The sequence below is a fragment of the Diadema antillarum genome, unplaced genomic scaffold (genome assembly GCF_040938485.1).
Source record: "Diadema antillarum isolate AM-2024a unplaced genomic scaffold, OU_Dant_1.0 seq00000523_RagTag, whole genome shotgun sequence".
Taxonomy (NCBI): domain Eukaryota; kingdom Metazoa; phylum Echinodermata; class Echinoidea; order Diadematoida; family Diadematidae; genus Diadema; species Diadema antillarum.
Window position 1 is genome coordinate 377,951 of NW_027271475.1, and position 21,583 is coordinate 399,533.

At 39.9% G+C, this 21,583-nt stretch overlaps 1 protein-coding gene across 1 annotated transcript in view; it reads left to right on the forward strand.

Annotated features, from left to right (window-relative positions):
* LOC139734351 (midasin-like) overlaps nt 1–21,583 on the forward strand; it is a 132,495-nt gene that overhangs the window by 89,797 nt on the left and 21,115 nt on the right. The window contains exons 56-77 of the mRNA XM_071645142.1: nt 585–819; nt 1,386–1,686; nt 2,204–2,496; nt 3,298–3,656; nt 5,615–5,766; nt 6,238–6,429; nt 7,043–7,381; nt 7,982–8,163; nt 8,916–9,174; nt 9,683–9,977; nt 11,446–11,702; nt 12,568–12,758; nt 13,420–13,561; nt 13,652–13,805; nt 14,735–14,841; nt 15,886–15,990; nt 17,056–17,193; nt 17,717–17,935; nt 18,348–18,444; nt 18,967–19,093; nt 20,077–20,182; nt 20,838–20,953. Coding sequence (XP_071501243.1) covers nt 585–819; nt 1,386–1,686; nt 2,204–2,496; nt 3,298–3,656; nt 5,615–5,766; nt 6,238–6,429; nt 7,043–7,381; nt 7,982–8,163; nt 8,916–9,174; nt 9,683–9,977; nt 11,446–11,702; nt 12,568–12,758; nt 13,420–13,561; nt 13,652–13,805; nt 14,735–14,841; nt 15,886–15,990; nt 17,056–17,193; nt 17,717–17,935; nt 18,348–18,444; nt 18,967–19,093; nt 20,077–20,182; nt 20,838–20,953 — 4,366 coding nt within the window. The remainder of the gene's footprint in view (nt 1–584; nt 820–1,385; nt 1,687–2,203; nt 2,497–3,297; nt 3,657–5,614; nt 5,767–6,237; nt 6,430–7,042; nt 7,382–7,981; nt 8,164–8,915; nt 9,175–9,682; nt 9,978–11,445; nt 11,703–12,567; nt 12,759–13,419; nt 13,562–13,651; nt 13,806–14,734; nt 14,842–15,885; nt 15,991–17,055; nt 17,194–17,716; nt 17,936–18,347; nt 18,445–18,966; nt 19,094–20,076; nt 20,183–20,837; nt 20,954–21,583) is intronic.

The window sequence follows — 21,583 nt, forward strand, 5'->3', positions numbered from 1 at the left end:
TTCAAGATAGATAAAGAAATCATTTGCAGTGTTGAAATTTTCACGTGTTTTGCGCAAAGAGAAACTAGCACGAAAATAAAAGCACACAAATATTTTTGCTTGCAATATGTTCCAGTAGTTGATGCCATGATTCCGCGGAATTAAAAGACGCGAAACTCTTCTTAGCCGGCCGAAAGCGAAAAATTAGTCACGCGCAAATATCCACTTTGACAGTATAGTAATTGCACTGTAGACTATGTGATGTAAAGGGCTGAGAATGCAATTAAAAAGTTTGTAAGAGCTTGATTGTGATTGTTATATTGTCTTGTGTATATGTACTACATAAAATGTGGATGGATTAATGAAAGCAATGATTTGATGTGATCAGTCCTTGTAGCATGCCATTTTGAGTCACTGTTCCTTGTATTTCATCTGGGAAGAAGACATCTTATGTTAATCTGAAATTAATGAGTCACCAAGATCATAATGCTGTTTTGTATCAAGTTCTTCTTGTTGCAGAATTTTGTTGCAAATTGTGCCAAATTTGGATCATATAGATTTCAGCCATTCATGTGCACCCTTTTCTCTTTCATCGTCTAATGCAGAGTCCGTTGAATTGGTAGAAGCAGTCGAACTGAAGTTAGCGGAGCTTGGCATTTTGACCAGGGACGTGACCCTCGGACAAGGTGGCGATGCATTTACCCCTGCACCGTGCAGTGGAACAGCCCAGACCCCCACAGCCATGTGTGTGTGGCTGTGGCCAATCAAAGAGCACCTGGCCATCACCACTTCTCAGCGGGTGGTGTCACAAATGATGGGAGAGACATTCCAACAGTGTGGGTAAGTGTGACTACTGTTAAGGGGGAAATTTTGCGGTGTGGAACTTTTTGCACATTTTGCATGACCAGAAACCTGTGCAAAAATAAAAACATGTGAATATTTTTGCAAGTCATATGTTCCACTAATAAGTGTCCTGATTCTGCATAATTAAAAACATGCGAAATTTATCTCACCCAGCAAAACCTATAAGTACTCACACAAAAATGACTACTTTTACAGTAATTGCTTTAAGAGTGTACAAGTGTTTGTAGGACAATTTGATTTTAAAATGTTCCATACATGGAATATGTTTGATAACATTTTGACCTTCAAATCAGCAGAGGAAAAAAAAAATTGTTACAAAATAATACTTTTTTTTTTTCAAGCCTTGCCAAGTATGGCAGAGATGACATCATAACAGTCCAATTCCATATGGTTTCATGCAATAATCATGACTTCATATGTAATGATGCAAGTGCAACATGTCAAGTGCACACATTATAACTTTTATCACAAATTTCCTACAACATCAGGAGGAAATACTTCACTATACAGTTGTATTTGTTACATCCTGTCTGCTTCTACAGGTCACAGTGCAGTGAGGCGGTGATGGAAGACCTCCGCTCCTTGTGCAGCTACATGTCAAGCCAGACTCCCTTTAATCCCCTCCACCTCCTGCCCCTTAAGAGGGCATCTCTCCTTTCCCACCCTGACACGAATGGATCAGTCCAGGGTCACGTCAAGGTCATAGCTGAACTTGCTGCCACCCAGCTTGGTCTCACCTGGAGCAATACAGTGTTAGCTGTGGAGAGATGGTTGTCATGGCAGCCCCTCAAGGATGAAGAGGAAGATGGGATGCACTTGCTGCAGGAGAGCAATGCTGTTAATGTAAGTTTAGGAGTAAGATTGGAAGAGCAAATCTGACACGTGTACAGTTCAGTATTCCCATTACAAAACTCTTCAGCTGGTGTTTTAGGCATGGTTTAATTTTGTTGGTCATATCAAGCTATAGGAGATTTTTTCTTGTTTTGATTCAAATAAATCTATTTTCTCCCCCCCCCCCCAAAAAAAAAAGGACACATGAAAGTCTTCATTGCTTATAGTGTGACATGATTTAGGAAGGGTATATGCATGTTATATAAATTATTCCAATTTGAATAAAGATTGAGTTCAATCTAAAATCTCATCAATAGAAAATGAAAGCCCCTTGGGATAGTCACATACATCTCATTTACAGAGAAGATCCCATCTTCACCTCTCTTATAGCATAGGAAAGAATGCTTTGGTTTGCCCAAGGTGACTGTTTGTGATGGTCAGTGAATAGTTGTAGACCTCACACCTCATTCCAGTTGATCTCATGGAATGGGTATTCACTGTCCATTTTCCTTTTTTTTTTTCCTTCCAGGGACCAGCAAATTTTTTCAGCCCAGTGCAGTCTCGCTGCATGTTCCATCTGTTGTCGGACCAAGACCATGCACTGACCACATCTCCATCTCGGGGAGCAAAGGACCGGACAATCAGCACTGCGGGTGATGGGGATAAGAAGAAGACGAAGAAGAGCAGCAGTGCAAGAGATGGAGGAGCTGGAAAGAATGTCCCCCTGGAGACATGGGAGGCCTACCAGGACCATCTGAAGGAACTAGCCCAGATCCTCTGGACTAATGCTGGGTGGATGAGTAGCAAGCAAGCCAATTTCTTGTGAGTCTGGTGTTCATTACACTTTTCTTGTTTGTTTGAGTCATTTTCCTGTAAGAAAGATGTTTCTTGCTCCTCTTGCCCTGTTTATTAACTTAACTTACTTTATCAAATACATTGTGCATTTCTTTGTTCTCCTCCTTTTTTCCTCAACTCATTACATATCAGTATGAACCGTATCACATGCATATCTGTGGAAAGCGTTTGATCTTCTAAAGCTGAATGAAAGCTGTGTCATCATCAGTTTTAGGATGATATAAATCGTAATAGCAGTCAATGGTAGTGCTGGTTGCAGGAGCAATATTATTAGTATTCAGTATTCAAACTTTTAAAACATCTATTTTTTGTTGAATTTCCCTTTATCGATGTAAACACTCACTCCTTATTCAGTGTTTTGAGTTAAAGCCATCATCATCGGATTAAAATCATGTGCATGCGTATGCAAGTGGGACTGATGCCATGCAAGCCCATGGCATCCTGATTGCTAGACAAGCATCATATCCACTACACTGCTGAGCTTTATGATGATTCTTATCCCTTTGCATGGTAGCGGGTAATGCATACTAGTTGAAATTTGTGATTGTTGTGTTCAGTCGGTTTTTTTTATTTCAACTGATTGTCAGTTAATATTTTCAGCTATTTACTCGTACTCGCAGTCCTGTCTTTCTTCCTGTTAATGCTGCATCACTAAAAGTCCATCTCAGTTTTATGATACAATGACAAAAATGATCAACTACAAATTGTACATGTTAACCAAAATATTCATTATTTTAACAAAAGAGCTTTCTCACATTATTCCTGTAGGCATTCCAGCGTGACCTATCTCGCCAACAGTGCCGCCTGGCTGCTGAAAGCCTTTGCCTCTATCCTTCAGGACACGGAAGACAGGACCACATGGCTGGCATCATGCACTGCTCTCGTTACCATGGTGACCTCTGAGACAGGGACACGCCCGTCCTGTCATCCTTCACCTCTCGACTGCATGGCAGAAATTCTCAGGCAGAACAGTGGGAGGAGCCAGCAGGACAGAGGAGCCTTGCCATTGGTCAGAGATGAGAGGGGCGGAGCCTCAAAGATGATTGACAGTTGCAGTGACCTGGTGCTCGAGCTTCTCAGTGGAATGGAGAAGCTGTTTGATGGACCAATCAGCACAAATCAAGAAGGTGATTTTGTGTGATGTAATGGATTGTTTACTTTTCGAAATTAATTTAAATTGTGAGGATGTCAACTTTTCATAATTCACTTGAGATGAGTCAAGCCTACACTGGACATGTACACAATGTGTCATGCATGACTTTGTATATTGCAGATATGTTTTCCTTGCAGGATATGATATTTTATTGTAGTAAATATGCTATATAGCAGTATGCAGTAATGATGCATGTTAATTTCACCAAATGTAACCCGTTATCAGAAAACCCATGATGATTCGCAAGAAGTATTTTTATGCCTCCGCCACGAAGTGGTGCCGGAGGCATTATGTTTTCGGGTTGTCCGTCCGTCCGTCCGTCCGTCCGTCCGTCCTTCCGTCCGTCCGTCCGTCCGTCCGTCCGTCCTTCCGTCCGTCCGTCCGTCTTTCCGTCCGTCCGTAATGAATTTTGTTGACAAGGTAACTATCAAAACCTGTTGAGGTATCCTAATGAAACTTGGCATGTATGTGTATTTGGGGGTGAAGTTGTGCCTATCTACTTTTGGGTGCACGTGCTCAAGGTCAAAGGTCAAAAGGTCAAGGTCAAATACATAAAATTTCACTATTTCCACCATATCTATGCAATGCCAGAAGATATTTTCTTGAAACTTAGTGTATACATGTATTACCCAATTTAAATTCTCTGGTGAAAGTTTGGGTCATGAGGTCAAAGGTCAAAGGTCAAAAGGTCGAGTAAAAGTATTAAAACGTCTTTTTTTTTCTCTGTAAATTGGAAAATTGTTCAAGGTATCTTCATGGAACATAGTATATACATGTACTGACTGGCAGTGATTATCTAGAGAATGTAGGGTTCATGGAGTCAAAGGTCAGGGGTCAAAGGTCAAGTGCAACACTTCAAAATTTTACTATTTCCCTCATGTTCATGCAATGCCAGCAGGATTATTTTTTTTTTTTTACACTTGGTGTATGCATGTGTAACCTAATAGAAATTCTCTGGAGAGTTTTTTTTTTCTTTTTCTTTTTTTTGCCTCAAAGGTCAAAAGGTCAAAGATCAAGTGAAAGTGCTGAACTAACTTTTCCTCCATATCTCAGAAGTGGCTCAATTTATCGTGAAACTTACTGCATATTTATGCATGCTCTACCTGAAAGTGATTACTAGTATCTTATGAATTTTAGGGTCAAAGGCCAGATGAATGTGGTAACAATATACTATTCAGTACAGAAATTGCACTTTTTCTCCATACCGGTACCATGAAAATTACTCAATGCATAAATGTATGAATGGGTCAAAGTCAAGTTAAAGTCCTTAAATCCCCAAATACATGCTCTCCTATTCATCCAATTAAACCAAGGTCAAGGAAGGTGAACATTCAACGCATTTGTGACAAACTTGTCATTTCAATATTTTGCCAGTTTTGTGAAAATGTAATCACACATTGTCCACATGTACTATCTAGACCTATTAGGAAAATCATGCATTATGGCGGAGGCATACCAGTCGCCATAGTGACATTTCTAGTTTCTTTCTTTTTTTATGTAGTGAGCCAAATTTCAGATACAAAATGACATGTAACTCACCATATGTTATGGAAGATCAGGTATGTAGGAATACTACTCTGCTCTCCAATGAACATTCATTAATTTCAGAAGCTTAAAGAACTACAATGTAAGCACAGCTGAGGTGTTCTATTTGAACTTTGTTTTAAGATTGTTTACCACTTTGACATTATTGCTCTGAATTCTTTACCTTTGGGTCAGAGGGTCTTTGACCAGTTATAAAGAATCAGTGTTGTATATTGTGTCATTACAAGTATTATCCAAGCAATTGATTGTTTCCCCCTCTCTGGTCTTTCACAAAGATGATTATTACCTCTTTGTTGCTTCATTGCTCTTAAAATCAATATTTCTTTTTAAAATGTTGTGTTTACTTGTTTTTGTTTACATCATTTTTTTTTTCTCTCTTTTGGATAGATGAATTGAATGGTTCCTACTTGCCCCACCTGTTCTGCCTGGGCCAGTGCTGGGTGCGTTTAGGCCACCTCCAGACCCATCTGCTGGCTCCACAGGGACCCGTGGATCCCGCTGAGAGAAATGCGATTAAACTGGTGTACATCAGAGAGGAGGTAAGGAGATTCCACCTTGTTTGACTGTATGACACATCTAACAGTAAATGTCTTATCATTGCCAAAGAAGCCTATATTTTGTTGGTTTCTGTGACATAAAGATAGTGTGTTTTCTAAGTCATGAAGAAGCAATGTATGTGTCAGGCAAAGATTAAAGCCAAGAAGAAAGTTATATTGTATTTCTGCAGTTGTAGGAGAGATATAAAGATTCAGTAATAAATCAGTTTTCCAAGATATGTGCCACCCATTGATGTGATGTTGAAGTTCAGCCACAAAAATGTAGGATATATTGTGAATGGAAAGCATTTTGAAGTTGTAGTCAATTTCGAGTGATTCATAATGTAGTAATGATACTGATAATGACAACCAACAACAATAAGAACAATGATAGCAATCATAATGATCATGATGAAGATGCTTGTGATGATGATGATGATGTGTCAGTGTCTGTCTCTGTATCCATGGTAACAGATATCAGACATCCGAGCAGAACTGCAAGCAAGGAGCATCTCATCCTCGCTCCTCACCGGGAAACCTCTGGAGGAGTTTGAGGATCATCAGGTCCACCCCCGCATCCTAGCCACGCAGGAGAGGCTCAAACTTCTGGAGGAGATGGAGGCGGAGCTGAGTCAGAAGGATGCCTTTAGGCCACGCCCACCAATGGTAAGAAAAAAAACCCTACATCACACGTGTTTAGAATCTGAAGTTGGAGGCGGGGCATTTTGTACATTGTACATTTTGTCCTATCAGGAATTAATTGAATCAGGTTGCACGCATCAGAGGTTGAACTGATCAGTTGTATGCTCTGAGTATTGTTCATTCCCTGCAATCTCTGTTTACTGTTTGGCTGTCAGTCATATGCTATTAAAAGAGAAGTAGCAGTTCGTACAAATATATTTCTTTTACGATGCTCTACAACTGTATGACTCCTTGTGCACGTACATTGTGCGAGATGCATGGTAAGAGAGAGTTATGTAGTAGGAGTTTGTAGCAATATTTCATACATTAATTGTCATAGGCTGTTCAGTTGTATTGGTTTCATGGGAAGTCATGTTCATTTTCATTTGTATCTGTCAATATAAGTGTGCCTGACTTTCTGTTGATCATTCTTCAGATGGTAATTATTAGTGTAAGATTCAAGATGTTTTGTTTTTTTATGCATGAGGAAATCAAGATTCTGTCATGTGACGGGCAGGCAATTTCCCCTCCCTCCCCCCCCCCAAAAAAAATGTTGATGAATCCACCTCCTGCATTTCACTCTTATAACTCTCCACAGTTTGAAAACCTGCTGAGAGACACCCAGCTCTACCTGAGCAGCAGCGGCTCGTCCGACTCTGTCGGGGGCCTACTGCACAAGCTCTCTCACGTTTTCCACAAACCAGAGGATGATGTCTCCATGACGATGAAGGAGGAACGCATCTGGCAGAGTTCCCAGGAGCACTTTGTGGCCCGCTTCCAGCGCGACTATCCGGCGTACCGCGACCTGTGGTTCGGGTTCGCAGCCGGGGTGACGGCTGCGCGGTACGGCATGCGACTGATGGCTCACTCTGTGGATTGTAATCAGCAGAGAAAGTTTATGGATGCTCTCCTACCCTGTGGGTCACCACCTGCAAAGGTAGTGCAAACGACTATGAAAGAGATGCAGAAACATTGATTACTCTTCTGCTTCTATTGTTATGATTAATTGCCAAAGATTGGAAGAAACATTATTCAGTGCAAGCCAATATAATTCAGTGAATCAGTTATTTACATCATGTAACAACTGTGTTCAAAGCAAAATAAGAGGCAAAGCAAAGGCACAAGAGCAGAAAAACTGAAATAAAGAACAACAGATGTAGCCATATAACCCTGCAGATTATGCTTGAATATGTAAAAAGCCTTGGTACAGATTGAGGCTAATCCCATTGTACATGTATACGAGAAATTAGCATTCGTAGTGACAGAAAATATGTGAGACAAGAGAATTTTGAGAATATCCTCCTACTGCCACATTTTCCTCATCATCCCTCTGAGCACAATATCTTACAGGTAAAGTTTCAAATTTTATGAAAATTAGAAGATGATAAGGAGAATACATTTAGTATGTGACAGGAGTTGAGGTTGAAAATGTATTTAGATCTCTTTGATATGAAAGTGATTTTAAAGAGAAAGGTCATGTAAAGTTCCAAATGTCACAAGAAGCATGTGACCTCTCCTCTGTCTTCCCCGCCTCCAGATGAATTCTATGGAGGAGTTGCTTGTGGCTCTCGTTGGGTTTCCCAGTACTCTGTCTTCGGACTTCCAGTCCAGCCATTCGCTGGCCGAAGCCTTGACCACCCAGGGTGTCCACTCGCTGCTCCAGTGCCTCTGGACTGGACATGCGGTGCAGCCTTCTGTCCAAGAGCAGCTGAAACACAGGTGTGTGCAAGAAGGTGGTTAGCCCACCCGAACTGAATGGCTCAAGTGAGCTGGTGCGATCACTCACTGTCCGACATACATTGTGCTTTTGTGCATCTTGCGTCGTCTTTATAGCATCGTATGCTATGTACTGTGTACAACCGTGTATTTTTCATGAATTTGTCCACATGTTCATCACCTCTTTGAAAATTGGTTGGCTGGATTTGGACCAAACTTAGAGCAGGAATCATCAATGGGGTAAAGGATCACAGTTTGTACAAATGGTGTAGGTGCGCCAATTTCTGGATGTTGTCATGCATGTTGGGCAGGAGTCATTTGCTGTGATATGATTCCTTCATTTGTCATAATTTCCTGTAAAATTAGGTAATTTCTACTCCAGACCCCCACTATAGACCAATTCGGTTTGGGTAATGTGTTTATGGTAATTTCTAACTGGGGGCTTTGAATATGCTTCACAAAAGATGATGTATTCACTGACATAGCAACACACCTCGCTCATTGCATAACCCATCGAAAGTGTTTTTGTTCTTTGAAAATCCCCCAGTTATGGCTGTCGTACATGTACTTTACAGTGCTCTGAAGTCGGATTCATCTATACAACCTCTGTAGCTTCTTTCAGCTGAGTTTTATGACTTTGATTTCATGAATAATCTGTCATTATGTTTCATTTTGCAAGTGTCTAATATATCTGCATCAATTTTTACCACGCTTTGATTAATAAAATGTACTTCCAAATATCATTTGTATCTCAGCATCTTGAAAATCTGCCTCCATCATACTGCAAACCACGCCCGCATCCGTGGCCGTCTGGACCCCGCGACCCTTGACCTGCTGCAAGGCATTCTGGGATCGCTGGTGTCTCACTACCACCAGGCGGAGCAGGCCGCGATGCAGCGCGAGGAGGAGGAGGCCAGCCTCTACAAGTACAAGACCCGTCGTCATGGCGACGGGATGACAGACGAGCAGAAGGAGGAGAGAGAGCTGAGAGAGCAGTTCCCCTCCTTTGACAAGGTCTGAAAGTGTGGACTCGTCTAACTTTTTTGAGTTTGATAATGGGTAGAATTCTTAACCCATGGAGGGATATTTTCCCTGCGTTTCACATCGCAGGTGCAAATGAATGAAAGACCAGCGAGTCGCACACCAGTGAAAAGCAAAGACCAAATATGTTGCAAGCATGGAAGATGAGTTCATTGTAAATGAAAGTGTATGTTGTACTTTCTCAAAAGAGGCATGGGTTCATATGTACCTGAAAACAAACAAACAAATTAATAAACAAACAAACAAACAAACAAACAAATTAATAAACAAACAAATAAACAAACAAACAAAGCAAAAACAAACCTGCTGCACAAAGGGGAGCTGTTGCAAATAAAGCGACACCATACTTTCTGGAATGCGGTAGAAATGCATGTTACTGCATTGTTAATCGTATGACCTATTGTGCTTTTGATATTCATTTCAAGCATAATGCTACAATTTGTGACTTCATGCTCTTTTATGTTGACTTTACATCGTCCAGGAGTTCAATGACCTCACAGCAGAGCCCAGTTTGGATGACCAGCCACCCCAAGATTTAGACCCAGAGGCTGACCAGTCAGGGGCAGATACTGACCACTCAATGATGAGGCAGCTGGACACTACCACCATGCGGCTCCTGAGGGACACCCACGGTCAGCTCTTCACTGAGATGGTCAACGCGGGCTGGCTGTCCGAGCAAGGTGACCGCAGCGGCCTGCAAGTGGACTTTGCGAACATTGCCAGGATGGGTTACACAGCAGGTGTCCAGCTCACTCAAGATGTCCTACCATTCATGGGTGAGTCTTAACCCTAATCAGGCTGGGCTTTTTTGGCTATGCTATATCTGGGGGGGGCGGATTCCGCCCCCCCTTCAGATCTCGCCTATGGAACGCGTGATCGCGCCGAAAATCGGCACACGCAACGCCCGCGACGTATACTATCAAAATGTATGGTTGCTTTCTCCGAAAAATGTTTGTTATATTTTATATTAATTAATTATTGTAATTTATGCATAAAATCAGTTTTGGGCTCTAAATCACTTATTAATGCTCTAATTAAGCTAATTTCTTTTTTAAATGTTTCTTGTATCATTCTCTTGAGACATAGGATAAAAAAAAATCTGTATCGAAATTAATTTCTTATGTATTTGATTGTTTTTTGAATTTCTTACGTATTTCCTTGTTTTTCGACCTTTTGTTTTTGTTTGTTTTTTGGCCAGAATTTGTCACAGACATTTTTCGAAGCTTTATTATGCTAAAATAAATTAATTTCGTCCATTCTAAGTCAAGATATGAATTTTTATGTGAATTAATTGAAAAACACAATTTGCATTGGATTTGTACACAAAATCACGTTTTGGAGCAATTTTGGGGTTGACAAATTTTTTTAGAACGGGCGTCGCGTCAAAACGGTACGCGCGGGCGCAACAATTTTGGTCTCAAAAGTTGCGCGATACTTGAAAGAAAAAAGTCATGAAACATCGCGGCGGGAGCTTATCGCGCTGCGAAGATATTGCGCGAAACGTCGAGGGGGGGCGGATTCTGTTCCCCCCCCCCCCCCCCCCAGCCTGATTAGGGTTAACCCTAATCAGGGTAGGTTTTATGGCTATGCTACAATGTATATCCAGGGGCACGGGGATTCGGGAATCCATCTGTCCATTGTAGCATCCATCCATCCCAATCAATTTTTTCAACAGTGTAACTTAAAAACTGTTTGAAGAATCCTAATGAAACTTGGCATATGTACATGTTTGTATGAGTGGACAATGTTGTGCCTATTAACTTGTGGGTACACATGCTCAAGGTCAAAGGTCAAATTCTCAAAGTTTCACTATTTCCCCCATATCTATGCAATGCCTGAAGGTATTTTCGAGAAACTTGGTGTATACATATATTACCCAAAAAAGATTCTCTAGGAAAGTTTTGGGTCGTGGGGTCAAAGGTCAAAGGTCAAGTGAAAATGCTAAAATTCCACTTTTTTTCTCCATATCTCGGAAATGGTTCGAGGTATCTTCATGGACTGTAGACGTGTACTGTAGACCTATTGGGAGAACCATGCATTATGGCGGAGGCATACCAGTCACCATAGTGATATTTGTAGTTGTTTATTGAACTTCAAAGGAAAATTGTATAACATTAAATGAAAAAAAAAAAAAAAACTCCAGTGGAAGTGATTCCTTTTTTGATTTTCAACTGCGCATCTTGATATTACACTGTACATGTGTTTTTTTATTTTATTTTTTTAAAATTTGCTTGGTGGCTACAGCACCCAGCTTGGACAAGCATCTTGTTGGTGCCCATCTGATGAGAGTGAGGGACCTCCAGGTTTCCATAGCAACACAGCAGTCGGATGACAGGTTCAAGCCAATCAGGAAAGGGGGTGGGGTTGCCATGAGGCCATACGATATCTACCATGACCCCAACATACCCGAGGTCGTCCAGTGTAAATCAGTTCTAGACGAGTTCACGGTCAGGATCGACGAGCTTCTAGCTGAGTGGCCGGATCATCCCACACTGAAGCAGGTAAAATATCAGGGCATTATTTCATTGAAAGTTGCTATGATGGCAACTCTTGCTGCAATGGCAAGAGTTGGTGCTATACAAATGCTGTGGATCATCATCATCATCATCAATGGCAAATGTCATTGTATAAAAACAAAAACCCAGCGTCCTGATTGGCTGTTGCCTCAAAAAGTTGTTGTTCTTGCAAGAATTGCAATCCTAACAGCTTTCGTGAAATATGACCCAGAAGTAACATCCAGAAGTAACATCAAGATTATAAATTGTAAAAAGTGTATTTAGCAAACAATACATTGTATCTATGGATAAATTGCAGTGTACCACAGTACATTTATATTGAAAGCATCATAGCCATTTCCTGATCATAAGATTTACATCATAGTAAAGCTTGCAAATTTTTGTACAACTGTGCTGTACTGCCTTTCTAGCGTTGAATGCTTTGAAAATTATGTTTTCCAAAAATGCTTGTGTCATGAGGTCTCAGAATAATGTGGCACGCTGTACAGGAGATGAACACTGTGGCATGCAAGGAGTATATAGGGCTCTTCCCTGATATGGGAAGTTTCAAGCTTTAATTCCTTTATCTGTGATATTTTTCTGCTATTAATGCAAACTCGAGTGTCATACAATGTATCTTAGGAATTAAAATGTATTACATTTTGGACCATGTAGTAATTGTATTGTTAGCTTTTCTCACTCCGGCTGTCTGGTGTGCTGACCCTGCATAACACCTTTCAATGTGAACAGTCCCAAGAATGCAGTAAAGGTGATAGATTGTGATTTTCCCATCACATGTGCAATCTGCCATATCCATGTGTGTTCACCCATCCCTTTGATACATGCATGTTTTTTTTCCTCACTCCCACAGCTCAGCATGCTGATCCAGCGCATCAAGTCCTTCAGTGTGAACAGCCCCCTCATGCAGTTTGTGACTGGCCTGGAGCTGCTGCTAGCCCGCAGCCAAGAGTGGGAGGCCAATGCGAGCAGGGCGGTCTCCCTCCAGACCCACCTGGAGCGCATCACTCAGACCATCATCCGGTGGAGGAAGCTGGAGCTCAAGTGAGATGGCTTTTCAAGGAGAAATTTTTGTGTGCATACAGTCACACTTTCTTTTTCGTTTTGCAAGGACCTGTACATGTACATGGACATGTGTCTGTCTTTGAAATGCATGTTTTTGTGTTCAGACATAATTTGTTAATCATTTGACATTTACCTTTTGTGTGCATACAATTTGTATGTGTGTGTGTCGGAGGATAAATGTGTGTTCTAAAAGTAGAATGGACAGGGCTTTTGCGTGTGTATGCTCGTGATGAAAATGTGTGACTGTGTGTTCATACATGTTTTGATAATAGGATGGAAAGGGCTTTTGCTTGTTTATGAGTGTGAGTAAACTGCGCGCATTTGTGTTGCATACATGTTTTGTGTGTGTTGGTTTGTGCTTTGTGCATGGATTTGTGAGAAGGGGTTAAAATTGTCAGTATTTGTACACCCCGTATCATTATAGATGAATAAAAAAGATATTGTAGAAATCAACTTCTCCTGGAGAACACAGCAGAACTTGAGAGCAGTTTTGCAATATAATACCTCAGTCATCCAGACTTCATGAATTATGTCTCTTTGCCTTTAGTTTGCAACACTGCCCTTGCCAGTTTGATGCATTGAGTTGTGATGATAATTGTTCTGACAATTTTTTTCTCATTTGCCCACTTTGTTCTTGCAGCTGCTGGGCTGCTATGCTCGATAATGTGGAATACAGGCAGTCGGAGGGCTCCCTCAAGTGGTGGTTCTACGTCTACCGCCTCGTCCAGTCCTACGGGCACTCCACACAATCTGATGCTGAGGTGATAGATAATGGAGACATTGTACAGGAAGGAGGAATGGGTCTGGAACACCCCAATGAAGTGGCTGGAGTGAGAGACTACACAGGAGCAGGAGATGGTGAATTTGGACAGGAGAACGAGCGTACCGACACCATTCAGGGAGTCATAGCTGTCCTGCAGAAGCTGATAGAGGGCGCTAATCTGGGCGAGTTTGCAACGAGAGTGAAGATGCTGTTGGCCTTTCACTGTCAGCTAGCGGCGGGACCATGCACAGACAAATCCTCAGGTTGGTTTTGGATTAGAATCAGTATAATTTCTTTTCTCCTGTAGAGTTTATTAATCTAATTCAGTTCAAGTCAATGCATATCCATTTGAGCATCACCTTGTTTTTTTTCTCTCATTTCAAGAAAAACAACTTCTCAACTTCTGAGCTATTACAATTTCGCATAAGTGCTATATCACTATAATTTCTTTTCCTCCTGTAGAGTTTATTAATCTAATTCAGTTCATGTCAATGCATATCCATTTGAGCATCACCTTGTTTCTTTCTCTCATTTTAAGAAAAACAATTCTCAGGTATTACAGTTTCGCATAAGTGCTACAGTATATTCAATTTACCACCATCCTTCGATAGACAAACTTTGATATATTCACACTGTATTTTGTTTCTGTCTTGGTAGAAATTGTAACATTTGCATATCTCTAATTTTTTTTCTTAATATTTCCTATTATTGATGCCAAATATCATCTTTATGCACAATTCCTTCAGATGCTAGGGAGTCTTCTGACTGAGGGCTTGTCCATTTGGCAGAGACATTGAATGGTGCCTGAAAAACAGTGCTACTGCTCTCTATCTTCAATTTGATATGATGTTGCTTCTATCAATAAATTTATTGGATGCTGTCTTAGCATGACACCGTATTCACATGACATAAGATATTTAATGTTCAATATAATTGTTCAGTTAACCCGTTGAGGACGAGTCCTGAGTATACTTGGGCAAGCGTCTATGGGAAATGCGTGTTGTAGCAAAATCAAACCGTCCTCAATGGGTTAAGCTGTAAAAATAGACAAGCTCAGCTGTAAGAGATCTGCAAATCACACCCATATCAGACTTCTGAATGGAAGTATTAGTAATGAGGGGGAATAAAGTCGGTGATAATGCTTAAATGTGCATTGTTAGCATCTGCGTATTGTTTTCCATCTGTTGTTCAGAGCTGATGTGTGTACTGTGGAACCTGTACTGCTATTACCAGCAGTTCCTGCCTGCTGTCAACCAGGAGATGGAAAACAAGAGGAGACCTATTGAGAAAGAACTCAAGGTACAAATAATGATTTTGTTTCAAAAGTTGCCATGAAGATTATAAATTGATTTGCAGGAGTTGAACAAAACCTGTCCAGTATTTTAATGAATGAATAGTTTTGTAAAATTTGTCAAAAAAACTGCTTCAGAATCCACTGGAGTTTACCAAACCAGTATTTCAATAAATGAATAGTTTCATAAAACTTTCACAAAGACTGCTCCAGAGTCCACTGCACACTTAAGTAACTAAGTTAAAGTTTCCAGTCGAGTGGAATTATTTCTCCCGAAGAACATTTCATATTTCAATTTCAATTTCAATATCAGTCTTTATTGTCCATTTGGAAATTCCTTTTGTGTTTCAAGTCATACACATAAAGACATAAAACATGAAACAAAATTAATACATAATTATAAATCACAAGGCATTCATCATAAATACAATTTGACATATAACATACAACATTCTTGTTAAAATCCAGTATCCAAAAAAAAAAAAAAAAAATCTGACACTGTTTTAAACTTTATATTTGTATATCACACTTCTCGTAACACAATTTAGCATCATAACAACTTGTCATAATCAATGAGATGAAACAAAATTGTGAATTTGGTGTCTCAAAGGAGTCGCTTGCATGTACTACTGTAAAACGAGGAATGTTCGCGTGCATTTTAATTTCGCGAATTTCGCGAGCACCAAGATTCGCGAAATTAAAATGCATGCGAAATTTCTTGTTTACACTATATGCATTGAACGCCAGTGGCAAATCGCGAAAATTTCATGCCACGAAAAAGTCCGTCGGCTCCAATTCGCGAAAATTTCGTGCCGCGAATATATCATGTTTTACAGTATGTTTGCGCATTGAGCTTAGCTCCTGTGACAAAGTGCCCTAGTCATTGCCTGTAGCATTCCTTGTCTGCTTAATGTATAAATGAGTTCTTTTAATCAAATTCTATATTGCAAATTTGTTTTAGCAGGAGTACCATGGCCAATAATGTGATTTCCATGCATTCTCCAAGTGGCTTGATAGTTAGTATTGATTTCTTATCTTTATCAATGTGGTAGGACTTTGTGAAGATTGCCAAATGGAATGACATCAGCTTTTGGGCCATGAAGCAAGCTGTAGAGAAAACCCACAAGACTCTCCTCAAATTCAGCAAGAAATTTCAGGTAAGCCCTCTGGTCTCACCCAATGTGTATGTGAAGTTGAACAAATGTATCATGATAAGAATTTGCACATGGGTATACATAGTACTGTAAAAGTGGAAATTTTCGCGCATTTTGCGCAACCAGAAACTACCGCGAAAATAAAAGCACGCAGATATTTTTGCTAGCCATATGTTCCTGTGCGTGATGTCTTGATTCCACGGAATTAAAAACACGCGAAACTCTTCTTACCCGGCCAAGAGCGAAAAATTAGTCGCGCGAAAATATCCACTTTTACAGTATGCTGAGAAATGTGTAGCTGTGCTTCTCTGAAAGCAAGTCTATGATGAACATATTATTGTTGTGTGTATTGACATACATGTAGCAACAGCAGCCATTCTTAGTGCAGAGATGTCAAGAGTACATACTGTGTAAGTATCCAATAGCGACTCTAATTTTTCATGAATCAAGACTTTTTGGCAATTTTGTGAGTGGTTAAATTTGTGATTTGAGTACAGTACTGGACTGAGAAATGTATGCATTTGTGGCACATTCATTGCGGGATCAGAGTTAATATTTTCACAGGATTTTGAATTTGCGAATAGCACCTAACTCGCAAAATTAGGGAAAATAAAAACCTCACAAAATATTTGCCGTGTAGGGTATCTTACAGCCTTACATGCTATCGTTGAATCTCCTTCTGGAGGAATGTTAGTTTGTTTTTGATGCAATCTGTCGATAACTAAAAGTTGTTATTTCTCACATTCAGTGCATAGTCAATTGATTTTCAGATGTGACCAGGCATTACAGCAGCAAAAATTCACCAGATGAAATCCACCAGGCTGTGTTGAAAGTTGAAAAGTGTCTTTTTCTTTTCAATTCCTAAACTTGTGTGATTTCCCTACTGTTTGTTAACCCTGTGTGTGCTATGAGTGCTGACTGACACAGAAAATCCATAGCATTGTACACACTGTCCAAAGTCTCTGGTATAAAAAGGGTAAATGGCAGCGGACTAGATGAGATGGCTCAGGAAAGTTAGGAGGTGAAGATAACGTAACAATGTTCTTCCTTTACCTCTTGTGCCTTCAGTGTGCCCTCCAAGAACCAGCCAAGGCCGTGTTTGTCGATGACAAGATCGCGTCGAGCCCGAAGGAGGCAGAAACTGTGGTCACTCCAGACAACTGGCGGGATGACTGGATGGAGATATTTGGAGGAAACAGAAATCAGGTGTGTTCAAATCTTTGTTTTTATTTGCTTCATATCTAATACAAGTGTACAATGTAAGGACAACATGTTTTGAAGATTAACTGATTTGTGTAGAGATACACGTCTTCAGTCACTGGAAGGATTAGTGGATGGAGTTGTTTTTTAGAAAAGGCAAGTTTAATAGAATATGTTTCTTTTTTTTGTGTGTGTCTCGTGTCCTCTCTTCCAAGTGGAAACAAACACATCATTGGAAGTTGTCATACTTCGGATACAGGGGGTTATGGTACTTTGTTCTTGAGAGGAGTTTTTTGGCAGAACTTTGCTTTTATAGTAGTGTATGTTTCTTTGTTGTTGTTTTTTTCTTTCAGCTGTGATTAGATGTTGACCAATAATTTCTTCATCTGCAACGTCAAAGAAGTGACAACCTAGGCATATATGTCATGGACTGTGAATGTGACGCGTGGGTATTAGCACCTTACAAATCATTTGCACTGTGCCACAATCCATTAATTGATGTAATTGATGGTAATTGTTCTTTATATAGGAATTCTTGGAAGTTTCCTCAGCCCTGGACAGTTTGAAACTCCTGTACCAGGAGTCTACCATCCTCCTAAGACTACCGGTTCTGTACCAGCGTATGGTGAAACATTGCCGGTCTGTGGTTTGTGGGCGTGGCTACCAGACCATGGTGTCCATCCTGGATGACTTTGTCGGAGAGGTCATATCAGCACTCTCTGAGCTGCAAGGCCTTGAAGTGTCAAAGGTGAGACGCAAATTGTCAAAAGAGTAAATTTGTGTAATATATGATTATGCATATACATTGTACTGTATAATTGAAATTTCATAGTAACTTAGTTTTGGTTTTGATAATGATTTCAAATTCAGGAATAGACATCGATAGATAAAGATTCTCAAGTGAACAATTCCATCATTTGCATCTTAAGTACCCCACCTCCTGCATGCATCTGCAATTGAAGTGGAGCAATCAAGAGTAGAAAATTGAATAGGGTCTCTGTACCAGAAACTCCTAAATAGTTCACATATAAAAATATACGTCAAGACACAAATACACTGTGAATACACAAATAAAAACAAAACATGTGATAACCATGTAGTCCTCTTCACTGCTCATTTTTGCTCACTCCATGCTGACTTATACGTTGTTAACTTCACAGGATGCTGATCAGGAGAAGCAGCGAAAAGAGATCAGACACATTCATCTGAGGAAGCGGAAAGCACTCTCAGAACTATTCAAGTATCTGACATCACTAGGTATGAATACTGTGAGCATTCTCACTAGTCTTTGAGAGAAACGGTTCCGCTTCTCTCTCCCAGAAAAAGAAAGAGAACAAAGCAGATTACCCTCTCAGATGTAGTTTCTATGTTTGTTTGTGCTGCGTAGCTGTTATATTTTTGATAAAGTTTGTTTGAGGACAAATATGCTAAATTAACCCTGATACAAATATGTAGAAGTTGACCCAGAAGTTTGAAAAATAGTGCAGTGGGCCTAAATTTCAAGACTAGTAAATCATGGTAAAAGCCAATGTGTATGTTTAACATGTGTTTTTTTTTTTTTTTTTTTAAGATTAAACTATGCATTACTTAATATAACTGTTCTTGGAAATTATGACTTTTACATGATAGAGTAATGTTACATTGTAGATGGTAAGTCTTTTATTAATCATATGTTTTTTTGTGTGTGTTAAGTCCTCTCCCCTTCTCTCTCTCTCTGTCCATATTTTATAAACTCATGTGCACCCTTGAACCGGACCTGGTTCTCTCATTGACCTTTAGGCTTGTCATTCAAGAAGGGCCTGATGCTCCGGAACCAGACCAACAAGGACCAAGAGCCGGAGAAGTTCCTGCTTCTCCCACCAGTGGACCTGCAAGCCGTCTTCAGACCAGACGAGGAATGGCCAGTGTGAGTGATGTCTGTAGACTTCATCTGACCAAACATCAGATTGGATTAGAATAATTCTGTGGAGTAGGCCCTTAAAATAATGATGATGGTAATGATGATAGATGTCTGCGATGATGATATTGATGGTGATGGTGATGGTGATGATGATGTTGGTGATGGTGGTCAAGATGACGATGACGATGTTGATGATGATGATGACGGTGATGATGATGGTGTTGATGGTGGTGATGATGATAATGATGATGATGATAATGATGATGGTGTTGATGATGATGGTGATGATGTTGATGATGTTGATGATGATGATGGAGATGATGATGATAGTGATGATGATGATGATGATGATGTTGATGGTGGTGATGATCATGATCATGATCATGATGATAATATGATAAACTAGAAGTACCCGAAGAGCACAGACCTCTGCTGAGCAGCTTATTTCCAGCTACATTGTGTATACACATATGCTGGAAATGAGTCGTGACCCTATTTCCCTATGAAAAATAGTCCTTTCTTGTGTCTCTACCTTTAAAGCTTCCTACTGCACCTTGAACGTTTGCTCAGTTTGCATTTGTGCACCTTAAATAGAAATAGCTTGAATTACCTATTTGTTGACCCTATGTAGCCAGTGATTATTAAAGAATCCTTCAAAATCTAGAAAATTTCCTGGATCCAGACAGTGATCTTGTTCGATACCAAAATTGTATCATCTGTTCCGTGTGTAAATATCAACTTCTCCAGACCTGTAAATTTTGTCCAAATTCATTTGCAACTTTATGAGTTATTTTGCAAACAGACAGACAGACAGATAAATTGACCTCAGCAGAAACACAACCCTTCTTGGCGGAGGTAATGATAGTAATGATAATGACACTGTCTAGTGTGGTATCTATTCTAACAAAATTTCTCCTGTGAGCTTTTTCATAGTTTCATTAGTTCTCATAGTTATTGTTGCATATTACTTTACTATTTTTACTTTCTAGTACCATGGATGATCTGCCTGCAATGTGGGCAAGCGGCCATCAGTACTTCTTCCTTTGCCAGGCCAGGCAGGCTGCCCTGAAGTCAGCAATAGCTAACCCTGCCAAGGTAGGTGCACTCGGTATTAATCTTTCTTCTCTCTCTCTCTCACTTCCCTCTCTCCCCCTTGCTCTCCATCCCTTTTTGTCTCTTTCTCTGTCTCTCTGTCTCTCTCTCTCTCTCTCTTTCTTGTATTACAAAGTAATAAAAGAGAAATAGTTCCATCACCATCCCCTTTTGTCTGAAGTTTGCTATCCTTGGATGAACTTCCTTTGCTACTGACTGAGAAATCTAGTTCTGCGCTAAACTTATTATGTAGATAGTAAGTGAAAATTTCTCTGAGGAATTTCCTTTGTGTGACCTCCAAAGATGGGACTGGTGCTGTTTTTGTTTTTGTTTTTTCTAAAGAGGAGAGAATTGTAATTAAGGATCCCCCACATTTGCATTTGTAGGGTGTGAAGACATTTATTCAATATGACTGTGTTATTTCATGCTCATAACAAACATTTTAAGGTCATTGATATCCCATGACCTCAGGAGAGGTTAGATTGCAAATGGCATTTTGAGTTAGAAGTTTCACTTTGTTATCACTTAACTGCCAAACAAGTAATGCTGTATATATTACAAATTTTGCATTATTTTGTGAAAATTCTTTTTGTCTACAATAACATGCCCCATTGCTTGAAAAATAAGAGCAAATTTTCCTGTTTTTGTGTCCAATCAGGAGCTCGGTGTCGGGAACATTGACAGAGTGAAAGGATTCTCGGAGCACCTCTCAGACTTGACGGTAGAGCAGAGAAGAGAGATTGCTGCCATGGCAACAAATATCTCAAATCTCAGGTAGGATACTGCGGAGTGGTCCAGGGATGATGTGCTGTAATCATGATGTGATATATTCAAAGTACTGATGTGCATATTCAATGTGCTGAATCTGATGTAACAGGAAACTATAATGTTGAGAGTCCTTGCCAAGTTACCTGAGATACTTCACGGTTTGTCTGCTTATGGCATATTAAGACTTTTTGAATTTTTATTTCAAGAGGATGATTTTTAAACTTTTTTTAAAATAATGTGTGTAATCTCAAAATATAAATTCATGCATTGTGTGAAGTAGATGTGCACGTACACTGTGTAAATTACCAGCACAAATAAGTTATTACACAGCAGGAGATGGCCACAGGGTATTTTCAAGGCTGTGAAATCCACCTGATACACATCATACTGTTTGCGGAGGAATTTATTTATTTTTTTTTTTAATGAGTCCGCTAATGTAGGCAGAATTAATGACATAAAAAAAAAATTGTGGATTTTGTCTTCGAGGCATGGAATTACTACCTTTGCTTTTTGAAATGGACAATGCTTATTTCTTATTTCTTGTTTCATAATGGCAGAGGTAGACACTTAATGTGCAATTGTCCAGCATGTCTCATTTTACAAAGTACATGATTTTTGCATACCTGTAGGACATAC